Source organism: Rhinoderma darwinii, chromosome 3 (genome assembly GCF_050947455.1).
Source record: "Rhinoderma darwinii isolate aRhiDar2 chromosome 3, aRhiDar2.hap1, whole genome shotgun sequence".
In the NCBI taxonomy this organism is placed as follows: Eukaryota; Metazoa; Chordata; class Amphibia; order Anura; family Rhinodermatidae; genus Rhinoderma; species Rhinoderma darwinii.
Genome location: NC_134689.1, coordinates 6511359 through 6531969, shown reverse-complemented (window position 1 = coordinate 6531969; position 20611 = coordinate 6511359). Strand labels below are relative to the sequence as shown.

Genomic DNA, 20611 nt, shown 5'->3' with positions numbered 1-20611 from the left:
GTCAATCCTTTACGCCTTGTTGCATTAAGGGGTTAAATAAGCATAAAATTTACTTTTCTGGAGTCTGAAAAAGTTGGGTGACAACTTCTGTTTAAAGGTGTTTCTGGTTTAGAAGTAGCAATAAAAAGGAGTCTCTCATTCTCCATCAATAAGCAGCTTCAAAAAGCGTCTCTGTCATTGGAGGACCCGGCCTTTCCATGATTACAATGTGCACCATGTAATGCTTCATTCCCCCTGTGGTGGCGCTGCAGTAAAACTGAACACTTACTAAAAGGTTCTCCAGCAGATCACAGCTGATCGCTGGGGGCCTCAGCAACGGGACTCATTGTGATCAACTTATTTTCTCGAGACTCTTCTAATAAGATTGGATTTACTAAAGTGGATAAACCCTTTAAGCTGTCATGGCGGTCTCATTGGTTGTCACCCAGCTTTCCCAGGAACAGATATAACTAAGAAATTTTTTGATCGAGTTGTTTTTTTTTGGTTTTTTCCCCCCAAATTTGCAATAATTGCCCCTAATAACAGCCTTAAAGTTGAAATGATGGATTTACGACCTTTAAGGACTTAAATATCCAGCGCTAATGTAGGGTCGTCCGTGCTTTTATGTTTTCGTCTTGTCAGAGATGAAACGTTCTACAAATAAACTTTTTTGCCTGCGAGGTCTGTCAACAATGGAAGGAGAAAGTAAAAATCACCCCGGGTGCAAAACTCTGCTGTCAAAAATAGAAAACAGAACATCCCCCTGCAATCCTGCTATTGCCTTAAAGGCGCACTCCACTTTCGAACAACATTTGAGGAGCTTATACCGGCCTCAAATATTTAGAAACTTTGCAAAAACTCTGCGTTATCGATCTTTACCAGTTTTTTTAGTGCCGTTTTCACTTCTACTCCAGTCACAGCCAGAGCTGCATTCATTTTGGGGGGGGGGGGTTACTGTGGGAGCACAGGGCAGTCACACAGAGCTGAAAACATATGTACAAATTTGAGGACAATTGGCAACCAACAGGATTTTGAATGCAGCTTTGGATGTGAGTGGAGTATAAATCACAATGAGATAAGCAAAGGATTAACTCATCCTTTGATGTAGATTTTAATGCTGTTATACTGAGACGTTTGCTTTGAATTTTTCATACTGTGACCATTCATATATACAGGGTGAGGGTGATTTCATTAAAGTGACAGGTCCCTTTAAGGGTAGTGACATATTGAGACCTGGGTGTTGTGAGAGATAATTAACAATGAGTCACTTGTGAAAACACCTTTTGTCTCAGACATTCCTGTAACGTCTCGTTACTTGTCGCTGGCAGGTTTTCCACCTGCGCCATTGTTCACTTTCTCCCGTCACCTTATTATATAGCAGGAGCCGTGGTAAATGAACACAGGGCACGTCGGGATCTATTGTGTGACAGCGCAGAATATCCCGCTGCTTCCAACCAGCCAATCACATAGCGGCACATGTATCAGTATAGGCGCATGTAATGACGGTGGAAAAAAAAAAAGAGTTTATAATTGGCGCCGTCTATTATAATCCTGCAGATATTGCGGCTATTTAAATTAAGGCGAAGTTGTACTTTGTGACGTACTCATCATGGTAAAATTGGAGACCGCCGTAACGACCGGTCTCAATTTTACCTTTCTCATTCTTTTGATACCCCGATGATAAGCGGCGACAGAGGTGCCAGGCAGCTGCTTATCCCACTTCTATTGAAATAACATTCTTACACAGCAGAGCTGAATGATTATTTTAATGTTAGCTCAGTATTTGCTACAATGTATCAGTGAAGATAATCCTAAACAGGGCAACAGCCGGACCAGTCCTCTCCTCCAGGCCAATAGCACCGATACAGTGTAGCAAAGTGCAGCTCTATGTACAGGTTTTAAGCTTTTGAATGTAAACAATAAATGTTTCCATCCACTGAGGGCAAGCAGAGATCTTGAAACTAAAATTGTAACACAAACTATATTAGGAAGTTGCAGAACTTTTCATTATATAATAGGAAAATCCCCTATAAGGTTCCCCCTAAAGTGAATACATAACTCAGCTTTTAGTTACATTATGTTTTATGCTCTGGTTACATCCAGAGCTGCATTCATACTTCTGCTACTTACTAGCACTTCACATACAGATATGTAACGGCTGTTTTAGCTGCATTATAAGACATGATGTACCCCAGGATAGGTAGAGCAAGGAATGTAGAAAGCTCCTCCATGTAGAAATATTATACAGTATATTTAGGGGGGGGGGGGTCATTTAGACAAGTTGTCCCCTTTCCCATGATTCACATTTCCAACACACAAGGCCACAACTTACATTTTACATTTCTTTATATCGGTACAAGGTGTGAATGGGGCAGATGATGCTGATAAAGCAAAGATACAAAGATGCTGAGCAAAATAAAAGAAAAACTGCCAAAAAAAGCCCAAAACATGTGGGATCTACGGCGCCCGCCTGTCACCAGCTGTGACCGGTTTACAAGCGGCGCCGAGGCCGGAGAGGCTGAACGCTGCTCTGCAATTCCAGCCCGAGATCAATTACTGAAATATATTTTTTGGGCTGGCAGTGGGCCCTTTAGCCCACTTGACACCAGGGCCTAGGTGTAACTTTACCCTCTGCACCCCCTATAGCTATAGAGACAATGAAGTTTTCATGGCACCAACTGGTGGTTGTTCACCTACTGCCTCACCACCATTTGTGTAATTTTTATTTTTTTTGGGCTGGCAGTGGGCTATTTAGCCCACCAGGGCCTGTGCATAACTTCAACCTCTGTACCCCCTATAGCTATAAAGACGAGGAATTAAAGCAAAAATGACCCCCAATGCTTCATGCCACCAATTGGTGGTTGTTCACCTCCCGTTCCTGTCCCATGTAGAAGAGAAAGGGCATGGTGACCCTCTATGGGTCCCGTATCAGGAACAGAGCCCAATTCTATGGTACATACACGCTGCCCAAACAAAGTGCATTAACAAAAACACACAAACCGTTAGTATAAAAGAACTAAACCCGATTTATATTTGGGTTACAATAGTTCATGTGGGCAAGCCATAGATAATTGGTACATTGCCACCACCCAACTGGTACATTCCCGGTTTTTGGTTAATGTATATCCAGAGATATCACACAGCGTGTTACCAGAATCCTAGTACGTTCTAGAAGTGGGTCCGCGCTCTGGTTTCTATGGCTATTTCTTAGCCTGGCGGGTCCTTCTTACGAATACTTCTCACTTGCTAATACTTTATACCTAAAGCTCGGCTCGGAAACTTTTTAGAAAGTCACATTCGGTGTTCAGTTTTGGTTCATTTATAACCTCCAAGGATCAATAAACTTTTTTCATCCCATTAATTACAAAAAGTCAGTGTGCAAACCATCGTCTGGCCATAGAAAAACTTACTGGTACCTTCAAGAAGCCCAATATGTTCCCCAATTGGTTCCTTTTGCTTTTTTTGGTTCTAGTCTTGGGAACATTTAGGATATAATGACGTGCTGGATTATCATGGCGCTAGATTAAAGGAATTTCACGCTATATTAATAGGGAACAAGGTTAGGAGCGGACTGGTATCCCATAGGGTTGACCTTCGTAGGTGTAGTCAATGGTGGGTGGACCATGATTGGGGCCATGGAAGGTGGCATGTGTGTTGTGGGATGGACGGGTTGAAAATTTTAGGGCCCAGTCAACCCGTCATGGATTCAGAATGTGCTGGTCTAGGACAACCAATTTGAGAATGACTTGAACGAGATCAATAATAAAATCTAAAAAGTTCTGATATTTGGTTACTAATAAAGTCCTTGGGTTGTCGTATAGTCTTGAAGAAAAAACAAAAAGAATAAAAAAAACGGGAAATCCCAATAAAGTCCTGAGCTTCCCAGTCCATTGAGACAACGTTCCAATACAACAGCCCAAGAGGTTCGGTAAATGCGTCATTAAGGCAGTAAGTGGGATCGTGGGTGATGCTCCTATTTTTAGTTTATTAATGGGGGGTGCAAAAAGAAGCCTCCTCTATAAGCATCAGAATTCTCCAGGTGGTCAGGTCTTCACAGGGAATGGTGAGCCTTCGATGTCCTGGGGTTGACAAAATCCGTTTTCTTATACATTGCCTGGTGGGTCATAAAAAGAATAATGGTTATGACAATCATAGCGCTGTCACTTTAAAAAGGGGCAAGGCCCCTGTAGACCAGTGGTCCCAGCCTGTGGCTGTTGCAAACTACAACACCCAGCATGCCCTGAGAGCTGTCACAGCTGGAGTACCGCAAGTTTGATCAACCGGTCTAGACAATGGCATCTGTACAATGCCCGATCAAAGCCAAAATCATTGATGCAGTGGTACACTAGTCGTCCCCCATGAAGGCCGGGTCACCTACTTAGGACTTTGGAAAGTATGTGCCATGTGACCTTTCTCGGTTCTGCTGAATGACCCAAAGGGGTTGCAGAGTTAGGGTATGTTCACACGATGAGAGGCATTTACGTGTGAAAAGACAGACTGTTTGCAGCTGCCTCGTTTCACACGTAAATGCTCCTCCTCGCATTTTGCGAGCCGTCTGAGACGCTCGTAAATCTTGAGCTGTGCTTCATTGAGTTCAATGAAGAACAGCTCAAATTACGTGGCAAAGAAGTGTCCTGCACTTCTTTGCCGAGGCAGTCCATTTACGCGTCGTCGTTTGACAGCTTTCAAACGACGACGCGTAAAGTACAGGTCGTCTGCACAGTACGTCGGCAAACCCATTCAAATGAATGGGCAGATGTTTGCCGACGTATTGTAGCCGTATTTTCAGGCGTAAAACGAGGCATAATACGCCTCGTTTACGCCTGAAAATAGGTCGTGTGAACCCAGCCTTAAGGGGCATGGGGGGCCAACTATTTTGCATGATTGGTTGGCAACATGGCGGGCCACAATTCAAAGAAACACCATCTCGGTGAAAGTTTTTGGATTTTTTGGCGTTTCTATCACCTCTATAATTTGTACATTAATTTATTTATTGTTTGTTGATGGATGCGAGTTGGGGGTTCATCCCCTGGGGCTGCTTCTGATACAAATGGAGGCCCCCATCTAATGCTGTTTTTGGAAAACACCATAATGGGAAAGGAATGCTGATTGGCCAGAACAGGTATCAACTGGTCTTACCTTCTTGTAGGCGTTGTGAAGATCCTGGTGGTACCACAGATTGTAGAGTACAAGTGAAGCCGCTTTTCCAGTTTTTGTGATCATTGTGCTAAAATGGGAACAAAGGGAAAGATATTTTTTAAGTTCTTTGACCGGGGATCCATAAAACAAAAAGAATCGGGGACTAGATGAAGGTAGTAGTGGTGGTGAGATCTCATTAGCTCGGGGCAGACCAAGTTAGATCTTAGCTCCTATGGCTTTCTGAAGCTCAATATGATGCTGGTATACGATGCAGTGTCCCTCATGGGTGTACAAGAAATAGGGACCGCCCATGAGGCTCCTATAAAGCCCCATGGATCAGGTTTTCCTCAATGGGTGGAGAAAACTTAAATAGATCTGCAATATCACCAAATAGCCAGACATGGAGAGGCTTCCACCAACCTTCTCCTGACCTTCAAATGGGGATTATGTGATGGTAGGAACCAAAACGTGGAGCCGGTCCAATCTTGCACGCCCCTGCTCACCTGTCACTATTGCTGATTTCAACGAGCTTCCTGATGCCCCCATGTTGAAGCAGCATCTTGGCGTTGTTTGAGCTATTGCAGATCAGGTTGTTCAGGATGTAGCAGATTGATGCAGAGGTCTCAATAGCAAGGTTGGTGTCCGGCACACAGTCTGGCAGCGCCCTCACCAGGTCGGCCATTAGTTCTTTGGCTGGAAAATAGAGAATAGAGATACATGAATGACCATAAATCCAGGAGTTTATGGATTTTTTTAGTATCCATAAGCCCATATTTAAAATGATTGTTGATTCCACTAGGGGGCGCACTGCATTCTATTCAGAGCTGTATAAATCCCTATGCAGTGAGCTCCCCCTACTGGTGGCTGTAGCCAAACAGAATTTAATCAGGTACTGTAACTGTAGGTGTTAATCATGGTTACCAATAGTCCAAAAATTTCTAAACAGTCCTTAGGTGGAGATGGTCAAATGTCCCTTCCCATAATAAGTGCTTGGAAACCCCTCATTTGCCCCTGGAGCCCCAATACTGGTCATCAGATAATTAGTAGGATCCACCGATGACCTGAGGTCTATAGGCTCGGCCCAAAGTTGTCTCCCATGAAGACAAACAAGGATGGGACAGGTTGGGTAATTCATTGTCCTGCTTTTGGCTACTTCGGAGATAAGCGGTGCTAGGCAGGTCAGTTTACTCGATACTAACCAATCTCGTTTTGTAGAGCAGAATTACGAGACAGGTTCCTCAGGAGCGAGACAGCCGTTCTCTTTACCCCAGGATCACTTATGAACAACATGTTCCGGATGTGCTGAAGACCGTTCTCCTTCTGGACGATGGTCTGGGCCACAGAGAATGGAATCTGTCCAAAGAAATATCACCATATTGAGAAACAATACCAAAAAAGCAAAAAAACTACTCTGAATGAGCTCTTGGACAGATCACCTTTAGGACTGATGGTCGTTTTCCCCCTCGGCCATAAAATAACCCAAACAAAATGCAAGAATGTCAATTCACAATAACATGGATTCCCAGAGTGGGAGGAGTTAAGATATTCATGGGTGGAAACAAAGATAATCGGGGGAGGGACCTAAAACGTATTAAAAATCCATGTTGGAATCTAAACCCCATTGGAATGAAAAAACTCGATCTGGCTGAACCATGGAATACAAAGGGGTGAATTTTTTGGGCCCAGGTTGAGCTTTGATATGCGTCTCCCAAACTCTGCGTATCTACTGGCGGGAGAATCGGTGCATCAGGCTGATTGGTAAAATGTGGAAATTTATTCTTTAAATGTCTCAATTTCACCACGGCCCGTATGCCCAAGGCCGTACTTATCTGTGCAGCGGTCAGTGATGGATGTGATGCTCTTAACATTTTTTTCAGGTGCCGCAGACATGACGAGTTGCTGATAATATGGTAGAAAAAACCCAATACTTCCAAACCATCGTTATACATTCTTCTCTTAATTTCACTTATCTTACCTACAAAGAATGCCCTTATAACAGCAGGAACGCAGCTGCCGCCAAAACACAAACATAGGATCTCCCTGTACCAGACACTACCAAACCCTATATATCCGAATGTCGGCAGAGGTCAAGCCAAGAGTGACAGGCAGAAAAACCCATAATAAACAATCTAGACATAAGACAGAACATCTAACAAACTGTCACAAGACAACAATCTATACCAGAAGATACCCAGGTTATACCAGCATGCTCCAGATCACTATATACAAGAAGATGTATAACTTATACCAGCTGTACATATATAATTATACACAGAAGATACCCAGGTTATACCAGCAAGCTCCACATCACTATATACAAGAAGATGTATAACTTATACCAGCTGTACATATATAATTATACACAGAAGATACCCAGGTTATACCAGCATGCTCCATATCACTATATACAGGAAGATGTATAACTTATACCAGCTGTATATATATATATATAATTATATACAGAAGATACCCAGGTTATACCAGCATGCTCCAGATCACTATATACAAGATGTATAACTTATACCAGCTGTACATATATAATTATATACAGAAGATACCCAGGTTATACCAGCGTGCTCCATATCACTATATACAAGAAGATGTATAACTTATACCAGCTGTACATATATAATTATATACAGAAGATACCCAGGTTATACCAGCATGCTCCATATCACTATATACAAGAAGATGTATAACTTATACCAGCTGTACATATATAATTATATACAGAAGATACGCAGGTTATACCAGCATGCTCCATATCACTATATACAAGAAGATGTATAACTTATACCAGCTGTACATATATAATTATATACAGAAGATACCCAGGTTATACCAGCATGCTCCAGATCACTATATACAAGAAGATGTATAACTTATACCAGCTGTACATATATAATTATATACAGAAGATACACAGGTTATACCAGCATGCTCCATATCACTATATACAGGCAGATGTATAACTTATACCAGCTGTACATATATAATTATATACAGAAGATACCCAGGTTATACCAGCATGCTCCATATCACTATATACAAGAAGATGTATAACTTATACCAGCCACATATATAATTATATACAGGAGATACCCAGGTTATACCAGCATGCTCCATATCACTATATACAGGAAGATGTATAACTTATACCAGCTGTACATATATAATTATATACAGAAGATACCCAGGTTATACCAGCATGCTCCATATCACTATATACAAGAAGATGTATAACTTATACCAGCTGTACATATATAAGTATATACAGAAGATGCCCAGGTTATACCACCATGCTCCATATCACTATATACAAGAAGATATATAACTTATACCAGCTGTACATATATAATTATATACAGAAGATACCCAGGTTATACCAGCATGCTCCATATCACTATATGCAAGAAGATGTATAACTTATACCACCTGTACATATATAATTATATACAGAAGATACCCAGGTTATACCAGCATGCTCCATATCACTATATACAAGAAGATGTATAACTTATACCAGCTGTACATATATAATTATATACAGAAGATACCCAGGTTATACCAGCATGCTCCATATCACTATATACAAGAAGATGTATAACTTATACCAGCTGTACATATATAATTATATACAGAAGATACCCAGGTTATACCAGCATGCTCCATATCACTATATACAAGAAGATGTATAACTTATACCAGCTGTACATATATAATTAGATACAGAATATACCCAGGTTATACCAGCATGCTCCATATCACCATATACAAGAAGATGTATAACTTACACCAGCTGTACATATATAATTATACACAGAAGATACCCAGGTTATACCAGCATGCTCCATATCACTATATACAAGAAGATGTGTAACTTATACCAGCTGTACATATATAATTATATACAGAGGATACCCAGGTTATACCATCATGCTCCATATCACTATATACAAGAAGATATATAACTTATACCAGCTGTACATATATAATTATATACAGAATATACCCAGGTTATACCAGCATGCTCCATATCACTATATACAAGAAGATGTATAACTTATACCAGCTGTACATATATAATTATATACAGAATGTACCCAGGTTATACCAGCATGCTCCATATCACTATATACAAGATGTATAACTTATACCAGCTGTACATATATAATTATACACAGAAGATACCCAGGTTATACCAGCATGCTCCATATCACTATATACAGGAAGATGTATAACTTATACCAGCTGTACATATATAATTATATACAGGAGATACCCGGGTTATACCAGCATGCTCCATATCACTATATACAAGAAGATGTATAACTTATACCAGCTGTACATATATAATTATACACAGAAGATACCCAGGTTATACCAGCATGCTCCATATCACTATATACAAGAAGATGTATAACTTATACCAGCTGTACATATACAATTATATACAGAAGATGCCCAGATAGTCTTAGATACAGTGGCTCAGCAGATCGTATCACACATTGTAAGCTTAGATACACCGGCTCAGCAGTATATGATTTAGCCTCTCCTGAATACGTACCGGCCCATTTCCGGCTGTAAGGTTCTGGAGAGACCCCAGTGACGCCTCTTGAGTGTAATTCCGAGTGCTTTTTGCAATAAGTGACAAGTAGAGCCGGACCAGTTTGGAGCTCCATAAACATTCGACCCCTCGGGGGTTACTGGCTTCCTCAGCAATAGGGACTTCTCCCCAGTCCTGTGGGGGGAGGAATGACATTTTATTTCTAAAAAAATAACATCTTCTGATACATTTGTTGCTCTAATGCCTCTTAAATAACAAATAAAGCAACTTTGCAAATCGTATTGATTAAAAAAATTCTCCTACCATTTTGTGTATACAGCTCTAATGCAAACCGATGGGTCTCCATGGTTACAGACTACAAACAAAACCTGGTAGTCTGACCATAGTCCTGTTTTTCTCTACTTTCTCCGCTTCTTCTTCTTGCAGACTCTAGTTTGTTTGAAATCTGTAACGATGGATAGGAGCTGTATACACAAAACGGAAGGAGATTTTTTTTTTTTTTAATCAAGATTGAATCAAAATTGCTCAGATTTAAAGAACTGATCTGAGAATCACATTCTGCACAGTGGTAGGAGAGTGACATCGGATCATGGGTGGACTTCTACCTCCTTGATCTTCCTGCTGCGTGAGCCGAAACAGCCGACGTTGGTATCGTTGCGGGTCAGATCCGGGTTCTGTGAGTGGAAGTTGTGGATGTATTTGCTGGGCACCTCCGATTCCAACTGGTACGACAGGTTATGTAAAATGCACACACAGTTCTCCGTAGCCTGAAAAAAAAACGGCGCAATGAAACGAATCACCAATAATAACAACGCAAATCATCATCCTAGAACGGCGCATTATAAATAACCCATGTATCTGTTCCTGGGAAAGCTGGGTAACAACCAACGAAGCCGCCTAGTAGAGATACAACCTTCCTCCTTATATAACTAGAAACTCACCCGGTCATCAGGCTTGTAGTCAGCGACACTCCTACTGATGTAATGTACAAGAGAATCGATCAGTCCATCACAATCCCGCAAAGCCTTCCGCCCCTCCGGCCCAGCGGAGCTCATGTTCCTGTCAGAGAGGAAAGAACAGAATAAGCGAAAGATACAAAAGGAGACACTATATACTGTATACACGACATAGAAATGACACAAATTATTCTACTTAGGTGGCAGTATTATAGTAGTTCTATTCTTGTATATAGGGGGCAGTATTATAGTAGTTCTATTCTTTTATATAGGGGGCAGTATTATAGTAGTTATATTCTTGTATATAGGGAGCAGTATTATAGTAGTTATATTCTTGTATATAGGGGCAGTATTATAGTAGTTATATTCTTGTATATAGGGGGCAGTATTATAGTAGTTATATTCTTGTATATAGGGGGCAGTATTATAGTAGTTATATTCTTGTATATAGGAGGCAGTATTATAGTAGTTATATTCTTGTATATAGGAGGCAGTATTATAGTAGTTATATTCTTGTATATAGGAGCAGTATTATAGTAGTTATAGTCTTGTATATAGGGGCAGTATTATAGTAGTTATATTCTTGTATATAGAGGGCAGTATTATAGTAGTTATATTCTTGTATATAGGAGGCAGTATTATAGTAGTTATATTCTTGTATATAGAGGGCAGTATTATAGTAGTTATATTCTTGTATATAGGAGGCAGTATTATGGTAGTTATATTCTTGTATATAGTGGCAGTATTATGGTAGTTATATTCTTGTATATAGGTGGCAGTATTATAGTAGTTATATTCTTGTATATAGGAGCAGTATTATAGTAGTTATATTCTTGTATATAGGGGCAGTATTATAGTAGTTATATTCTTGTATATAGGGGGCAGTATTATAGTAGTTATATTCTTGTATATAGGGGGCAGTATTATAGTAGTTATATTCTTGTATATAGGAGGCAGTATTATAGTAGTTATATTCTTGTATATAGGAGGCAGTATTATAGTAGTTATATTCTTGTATATAGGAGCAGTATTATAGTAGTTATAGTCTTGTATATAGGGGCAGTATTATAGTAGTTATATTCTTGTATATAGAGGGCAGTATTATAGTAGTTATATTCTTGTATATAGGAGGCAGTATTATAGTAGTTATATTCTTGTATATAGAGGGCAGTATTATAGTAGTTATATTCTTGTATATAGGAGGCAGTATTATGGTAGTTATATTCTTGTATATAGTGGCAGTATTATGGTAGTTATATTCTTGTATATAGGTGGCAGTATTATAGTAGTTATATTCTTGTATATAGGAGCAGTATTATAGTAGTTATATTCTTGTATATAGGGGCAGTATTATAGTAGTTATATTCTTGTATATAGGGGGCAGTATTATAGTAGTTATATTCTTGTATATAGGGGCAGTATTATAGTAGTTATATTCTTGTATATAGGAGCAGTATTATAGTAGTTATATTCTTGTATATAGGGGCAGTATTATAGTAGTTATATTCTTGTATATAAGGGGCAGTATTATAGTAGTTATATTCTTGTATATAGGGGCAGTATTATAGTAGTTATATTCTTGTATATAGGGGGCAGTATTATAGTAGTTATATTCTTGTATATAGGGGCAGTATTATAGTAGTTATATTCTTGTATATAGGGGCAGTATTATAGTAGTTATATTCTTGTATATATCGGCAGTATTATAGTAGTTATATTCTTGTATATAGGAGCAGTTTTATAGTAGTTACATTCTTGTATATAGGGGGCAGTATTATAGTAGTTATATTCTTGTATATAGGGTGAGTATTATAGTAGTTATATTCTTGTATATAGGGGGCAGTATTATAGTAGTTATATTCTTGTATATAGGGGTAGTATTATAGTAGTTATATTCTTGTATATAGGGGCAGTATTATAGTAGTTATATTCTTGTATATATCGGCAGTATTATAGTAGTTATATTCTTGTATATAGGAGCAGTATTATAGTAGTTATATTCTTGTATATAGGGGGCAGTATTATAGTAGTTATATTCTTGTATATATCGGCAGTATTATAGTAGTTATATTCTTGTATACAGGGGCAGTATTATAGTAGTTATATTCTTGTATATAGGGGGAAGTATTATAGTAGTTATATTCTTGTATATAGGGGCAGTATTATAGTAGTTATATTCTTGTATATAGGATCAGTATTATAGTAGTTATATTCTTGTATATAGGGGGCAGTATTATAGTAGTTATATTCTTGTATATAGGAGTCAGTATTATAGTAGTTATATTCTTGTATATAGGAGCAGTATTATAGTAGTTATATTCTTGTATATAGGGGGCAGTATTATAGTAGTTATATTCTTGTATATAGGAGCAGTATTATAGTAGTTATATTCTTGTATATAGGGGGCAGTATTATAGTAGTTATATTCTTGTGTATAGGAGCAGTATTATAGTAGTTATATTCTTGTATATAGGGGGCAGTATTATAGTAGTTATATTCTTGTATATAGGGAGCAGTATTATAGTAGTTATATTCTTGTATATAGGAGCAGTATTATAGTAGTTATATTCTTGTATATAGAGGGCAGTATTATAGTAGTTATATTATTGTATATAGGAGCAGTATTATAGTAGTTATATTCTTGTATATAGGGGGCAGTATTATAGTAGTTATATTCTTGTATATAGGGAGCAGTATTATAGTAGTTATAGTCTTGTATATAGGGAGCAGTATTATAGTAGTTATATTCTTGTATATCGGAGCAGTATTATAGTAGTTATATTCTTGTATATTGGGGCAGTATTATAGTAGTTATATTCTTGTATATAGGGGGCAGTATTATAGTAGTTATATTCTTGTATATAGGAGCAGTATTATAGTAGTTATATTCTTGTATATAGGAGGCAGTATTATAGTAGTTATATTCTTGTATATAGGAGCAGTATTATAGTAGTTATATTCTTGTATATAGGGGGCAGTATTATAGTAGTTATATTCTTGTGTATAGGAGCAGTATAAGGGCGGGTTCACACATGGCGGAATTGCACTTAAATTCCGCTGCGGACACTCCGCAGCGTTAATCCGCAGCGGAGCCGTTTCTACATTGACTTTCACTTTAATTTAGCAGTGTTCGTTTACACGATGCGTACAATTCCGCTGCGGAGCATAGGCTGCGGAGCGGAATTTGGTGTCCGCAGCATGCTCTGTCTGTTGCGGAGCAGTGGCGGACTCATGGCGGAATTTCTCCATTGACTTCAATGGAGATTCAAAGTTCCGCAATGAAGTCCGCAGCTGTCATGCACATGTCATGTGTGCTGCGGATGCGTCTTGCTTTTTTTACTTGACATTTCTTCATTCTGGCTGGACCTATGTATTTCTAGGTCTACAGCCAGACTGAGGAAGTCAATGGGGCTCCCGTAATGACGGGAGCGTTGCTAGGAGACGTCAGTAAATAGTCACTGTCCAGGGTGCTGAAAGAGTTAAGCGATCGGCAGTAACTGTTTCTGCACCCGGGACAGTGACTACCGATCTCAATATACATGTATCTGTAAAAAAACATATAAGTTCATACTTACCGAGAACTCCCTGTTTCTGTCTCCAGTCCGGCCTCCCAGGATGACGTTTCAGTGTAAGTGACGGCTGCAGCCAATCACAGGCCAAGCACAGGCTGCAGCGGTCACATGGACTGGCGCGTCATCCAGGGAGGTCGGGCTGGATGCCGAAGGAGGGACGCGTCATAAAGACAACGGGCGGTAAGTATGAATTTCTTTTACTTTCACTAGGGAAAGTGCTGTCCCTTCTCTCTATCCTGCACTGATAGGGAGAAGGGAAGCACTTTTCCCGCAGTCCGCAGCAGCTAGTCCGCATCAATTTTCTGCACATTTTGTGCAGATCCGCAGCCGTAATCCGCAACCCGGATTAGGTGCGGCATTGATGCGGACAGTTGCGGAGGAATTCCGCCATGTGTGGTCATGCCCTTATAGTAGTTATATTCTTGTATATAGGGGGCAGTATTATAGTAGTTATATTCTTGTATATAGGGAGCAGTATTATAGTAGTTATATTCTTGTATATAGGAGCAGTATTATAGTAGTTATATTCTTGTATATAGAGGGCAGTATTATAGTAGTTATATTATTGTATATAGGAGCAGTATTATAGTAGTTATATTCTTGTATATAGGGGGCAGTATTATAGTAGTTATATTCTTGTATATAGGGAGCAGTATTATAGTAGTTATAGTCTTGTATATAGGGAGCAGTATTATAGTAGTTATATTCTTGTATATAGGAGGCAGTATTATAGTAGTTATATTCTTGTATATAGGGGTAGTATTATAGTAGTTATATTCTTGTATATAGGAGGCAGTATTATAGTAGTTATATTCTTGTATATAGGAGCAGTATTATAGTAGTTATATTCTTGTATATAGGGGCAGTATTATAGCAGTTATATTCTTGTATATAGGGAGCAGTATTATAGTAGTTATATTCTTGTATATAGGGGGCAGTATTATAGTAGTTATAGTCTTGTATATAGGGAGCAGTATTATAGTAGTTATATTCTTGTATATAGGAGTCAGTATTATAGTAGTTATATTCTTGTATATAGGAGCAGTATTATAGTAGTTATATTCTTGTATATAGGGGGCAGTATTATAGTAGTTATATTCTTGTATATAGGAGCAGTATTATAGTAGTTATATTCTTGTATATAGGGGGCAGTATTATAGTAGTTATATTCTTGTATATAGGGAGCAGTATTAGGGCATGACCACACATGGCGGAATTCCTCCGCAACTGTCCGCATCAATGCCGCACCTAATCCGGGTTGCGGATTACGGCTGCGGATCTGCACAAAATGTGCAGAAAATTGATGCGGACTAGCTGCTGCGGACTGCGGGAAAAGTGCTTCCCTTCTCCCTATCAGTGCAGGATAGAGAGAAGGGACAGCACTTTCCCTAGTGATAGTAAAAGAAATTCATACTTACCGCCCGTTGTCTTGGTGACGCGTCCCTCCTTCGGCATCCAGCCCGACCTCCCTGGATGACGCGCCAGTCCATGTGACCGCTGCAGCCTGTGCTTGGCCTGTGATTGGCTGCAGCCGTCACTTACACTGAAACGTCATCCTGGGAGGCCGGACTGGAGACAGAAACAGGGAGTTCTCGGTAAGTACGAACTTCATTTTTTTTTACAGATACATGTATATTGGGATCGGTAGTCACTGTCCCGGGTGCAGAAACAGTTCCTGCCGATCGCTTAACTCTTTCAGCACCCTGGACAGTGACTATTTACTGACGTCTCCTAGCAACGCTCCCGTCATTACGGGAGCCCCATTGACTTCCTCAGTCTGGCTGTAGACCTAGAAATACATAGGTCCAGCCAGAATGAAGAAATGTCAAGTTAAAAAAGCAAGACGTATCCGCAGCACACATAACATGTGCATGACAGCTGCGGACTTCATTGCGGAACTTAGAATCTCCATTGAAGTCAATGGAGAAATTCCGCCATGAGTCCGCCACTGCTCCGCAACAGACAGAGCATGCTGCGGACACCAAATTCCGCTCCGCAGCCTATGCTCCGCAGCGGAATTGTACGCATCGTGTAAACGAACACTGCTAAATTAAAGTGAAAGTCAATGTAGAAACGGCTCCGCTGCGGATTAACGCTGCGGAGTGTCCGCAGCGGAATTTAAGTGAAATTCCGCTATGTGTGAACCCGCCCTTATAGTAGTTATATTCTTGTATATCGGAGCAGTATTATAGTAGTTATATTCTTGTATATTGGGGCAGTATTATAGTAGTTATATTCTTGTATATAGGGGGCAGTATTATAGTAGTTATATTCTTGTATATAGGAGCAGTATTATAGTAGTTATATTCTTGTATATAGGAGGCAGTATTATAGTAGTTATATTCTTGTATATAGGGCAGTATTATAGTAGTTATATTCTTGTATATAGGAGCAGTATTATAGTAGTTATATTCTTGTATATAGGGGCAGTATTATAGTAGTTATATTCTTGTATATAGGGGCAGTATTATAGTAGTTATATTCTTGTATATAGGAGGCAGTATTATAGTAGTTATATTCTTGTATATAGGGGGCAGTATTATAGTAGTTATATTCTTGTATATAGGGGCAGTATTATAGTAGTTATATTCTTGTATATAGGGGCAGTATTATAGTAGTTATATTCTTGTATATAGGGGGAAGTATTATAGTAGTTATATTCTTGTATATATCGGCAGTATTATAGTAGTTATATTCTTGTATACAGGGGCAGTATTATAGTAGTTATATTCTTGTATATAGGGGGAAGTATTATAGTAGTTATATTCTTGTATATAGGGGCAGTATTATAGTAGTTATATTCTTGTATATAGGATCAGTATTATAGTAGTTATATTCTTGTATATAGGGGGCAGTATTATAGTAGTTATATTCTTGTATATAGGAGTCAGTATTATAGTAGTTATATTCTTGTATATAGGAGCAGTATTATAGTAGTTATATTCTTGTATATAGGGGGCAGTATTATAGTAGTTATATTCTTGTATATAGGAGCAGTATTATAGTAGTTATATTCTTGTATATAGGGGGCAGTATTATAGTAGTTATATTCTTGTATATAGGGAGCAGTATTATAGTAGTTATATTCTTGTATATCGGAGCAGTATTATAGTAGTTATATTCTTGTATATTGGGGCAGTATTATAGTAGTTATATTCTTGTATATAGGGGGCAGTATTATAGTAGTTATATTCTTGTATATAGGAGCAGTATTATAGTAGTTATATTCTTGTATATAGGAGGCAGTATTATAGTAGTTATATTCTTGTATATAGGAGCAGTATTATAGTAGTTATATTCTTGTATATAGGGGGCAGTATTATAGTAGTTATATTCTTGTGTATAGGAGCAGTATTATAGTAGTTATATTCTTGTATATAGGGGGCAGTATTATAGTAGTTATATTCTTGTATATAGGGAGCAGTATTATAGTAGTTATATTCTTGTATATAGGAGCAGTATTATAGTAGTTATATTCTTGTATATAGAGGGCAGTATTATAGTAGTTATATTCTTGTATATAGGAGCAGTATTATAGTAGTTATATTCTTGTATATAGGGGGCAGTATTATAGTAGTTATATTCTTGTATATAGGAGCAGTATTATAGTAGTTATAATCTTGTATATAGGGGGCAGTATTATAGTAGTTATATTCTTGTATATAGGGAGCAGTATTATAGTAGTTATAGTCTTGTATATAGGGAGCAGTATTATAGTAGTTATATTCTTGTATATAGGAGGCAGTATTATAGTAGTTATATTCTTGTATATAGGGGTAGTATTATAGTAGTTATATTCTTGTATATAGGAGGCAGTATTATAGTAGTTATATTCTTGTATATAGGAGCAGTATTATAGTAGTTATATTCTTGTATATAGGGGCAGTATTATAGTAGTTATATTCTTGTATATAGGGAGCAGTATTATAGTAGTTATATTCTTGTATATAGGGGGCAGTATTATAGTAGTTATAGTCTTGTATATAGGGAGCAGTATTATAGTAGTTATATTCTTGTATATAGGAGTCAGTATTATAGTAGTTATATTCTTGTATATAGGAGCAGTATTATAGTAGTTATATTCTTGTATATAGGGGGCAGTATTATAGTAGTTATATTCTTGTATATAGGAGCAGTATTATAGTAGTTATATTCTTGTATATAGGGGGCAGTATTATAGTAGTTATATTCTTGTATATAGGGAGCAGTATTATAGTAGTTATATTCTTGTATATCGGAGCAGTATTATAGTAGTTATATTCTTGTATATTGGGGCATTATTATAGTAGTTATATTCTTGTATATAGGGGGCAGTATTATAGTAGTTATATTCTTGTATATAGGAGCAGTATTATAGTAGTTATATTCTTGTATATAGGAGGCAGTATTATAGTAGTTATATTCTTGTATATAGGGCAGTATTATAGTAGTTATATTCTTGTATATAGGAGCAGTATTATAGTAGTTATATTCTTGTATATAGGGGCAGTATTATAGTAGTTATATTCTTGTATATAGGGGCAGTATTATAGTAGTTATATTCTTGTATATAGGAGGCAGTATTATAGTAGTTATATTCTTGTATATAGGGGGCAGTATTATAGTAGTTATATTCTTGTATATAGGGGGCAGTATTATAGTAGTTATATTCTTGTATATAGGAGCAGTATTATAGTAGTTATAATCTTGTATATAGGGGGCAGTATTATAGTAGTTATATTCTTGTATATAGGGAGCAGTATTATAGTAGTTATAGTCTTGTATATAGGGAGCAGTATTATAGTAGTTATATTCTTGTATATAGGAGGCAGTATTATAGTAGTTATATTCTTGTATATAGGGGTAGTATTATAGTAGTTATATTCTTGTATATAGGAGGCAGTATTATAGTAGTTATATTCTTGTATATAGGAGCAGTATTATAGTAGTTATATTCTTGTATATAGGGGCAGTATTATAGTAGTTATATTCTTGTATATAGGGAGCAGTATTATAGTAGTTATATTCTTGTATATAGGGGGCAGTATTATAGTAGTTATAGTCTTGTATATAGGGAGCAGTATTATAGTAGTTATATTCTTGTATATAGGAGTCAGTATTATAGTAGTTATATTCTTGTATATAGGAGCAGTATTATAGTAGTTATATTCTTGTATATAGGGGGCAGTATTATAGTAGTTATATTCTTGTATATAGGAGCAGTATTATAGTAGTTATATTCTTGTATATAGGGGGCAGTATTATAGTAGTTATATTCTTGTATATAGGGAGCAGTATTATAGTAGTTATATTCTTGTATATCGGAGCAGTATTATAGTAGTTATATTCTTGTATATTGGGGCATTATTATAGTAGTTATATTCTTGTATATAGGGGGCAGTATTATAGTAGTTATATTCTTGTATATAGGAGCAGTATTATAGTAGTTATATTCTTGTATATAGGAGGCAGTATTATAGTAGTTATATTCTTGTATATAGGGCAGTATTATAGTAGTTATATTCTTGTATATAGGAGCAGTATTATAGTAGTTATATTCTTGTATATAGGGGCAGTATTATAGTAGTTATATTCTTGTATATAGGGGCAGTATTATAGTAGTTATATTCTTGTATATAGGAGGCAGTATTATAGTAGTTATATTCTTGTATATAGGGGGCAGTATTATAGTAGTTATATTCTTGTATATAGGGGCAGTATTATAGTAGTTATATTCTTGTATATAGGGGCAGTATTATAGTAGTTATATTCTTGTACATAGGCGGCAGTTTATAGTATTTACAGTCTCTATGCTTTTTTCTAGTCATCTAAATACATTATGAAGACTGCAGGAATGAGCTCTTGCGCTCTATTAAGATGTCAGCCTCCTCTGGATTACATAAACAGAGCCTGGAGCTTCTGAGATAACACTGAAGATCAGAAATAGTCATTGTATGTGAGCTTTGAGGCAGGTTTTGCTCGCTTAATTATCGGATTACCTTTTTGCAAAGTGTGAACACACACCGTGACCTCATGGGTTTTCTGCCGATATTCCTCTGGCGCATCAAAGTGTAATAATTATTATCCTACTCTACTAATTTTAATGCAGTAATTGTGGAGTAACCATTGACTGCACTCACAAAACATTCTACTAGTTGTGGTCGGAGGCGCCTTTATGACAGAGTAAATAGACAACATTTATATGGTGCGAATATAGAACACATATTCCTCAGAGGGTCCTAATGCTCCGGGATGGAGTGCGGGACCCTAGTGATCAGCTGTAATCTGTGGGGAATCTGGCAGCAAGTATTCCATTTCCCTGCAGCGCCTCCACAGGAGAAATTAAGTATTACATAGTTCTGAAATTATTGGGCTGTCTATGTAGTGTGTGGACATTTTGGGCCCTCCAAAGCAAGGGA

At 37.6% G+C, this 20611-nt stretch overlaps 1 protein-coding gene across 1 annotated transcript in view; it reads right to left on the bottom strand.

Annotated features, from left to right (window-relative positions):
- Positions 1-2214: 2214 nt before the first annotated feature.
- PKP2 (plakophilin 2) overlaps positions 2215-20611 on the bottom strand; it is a 68278-nt gene continuing 49881 nt past the window's right edge. Inside the window, exons 7-13 of the mRNA XM_075855764.1 lie at positions 10627-10744; positions 10291-10452; positions 9686-9859; positions 6318-6471; positions 5622-5811; positions 5119-5206; positions 2215-4093 (exon numbers count right to left, since the gene is read on the bottom strand). Of these exons, the coding sequence (XP_075711879.1) occupies positions 4031-4093; positions 5119-5206; positions 5622-5811; positions 6318-6471; positions 9686-9859; positions 10291-10452; positions 10627-10744 (949 nt within the window). The 3' untranslated portion in view covers positions 2215-4030. The remainder of the gene's footprint in view (positions 4094-5118; positions 5207-5621; positions 5812-6317; positions 6472-9685; positions 9860-10290; positions 10453-10626; positions 10745-20611) is intronic.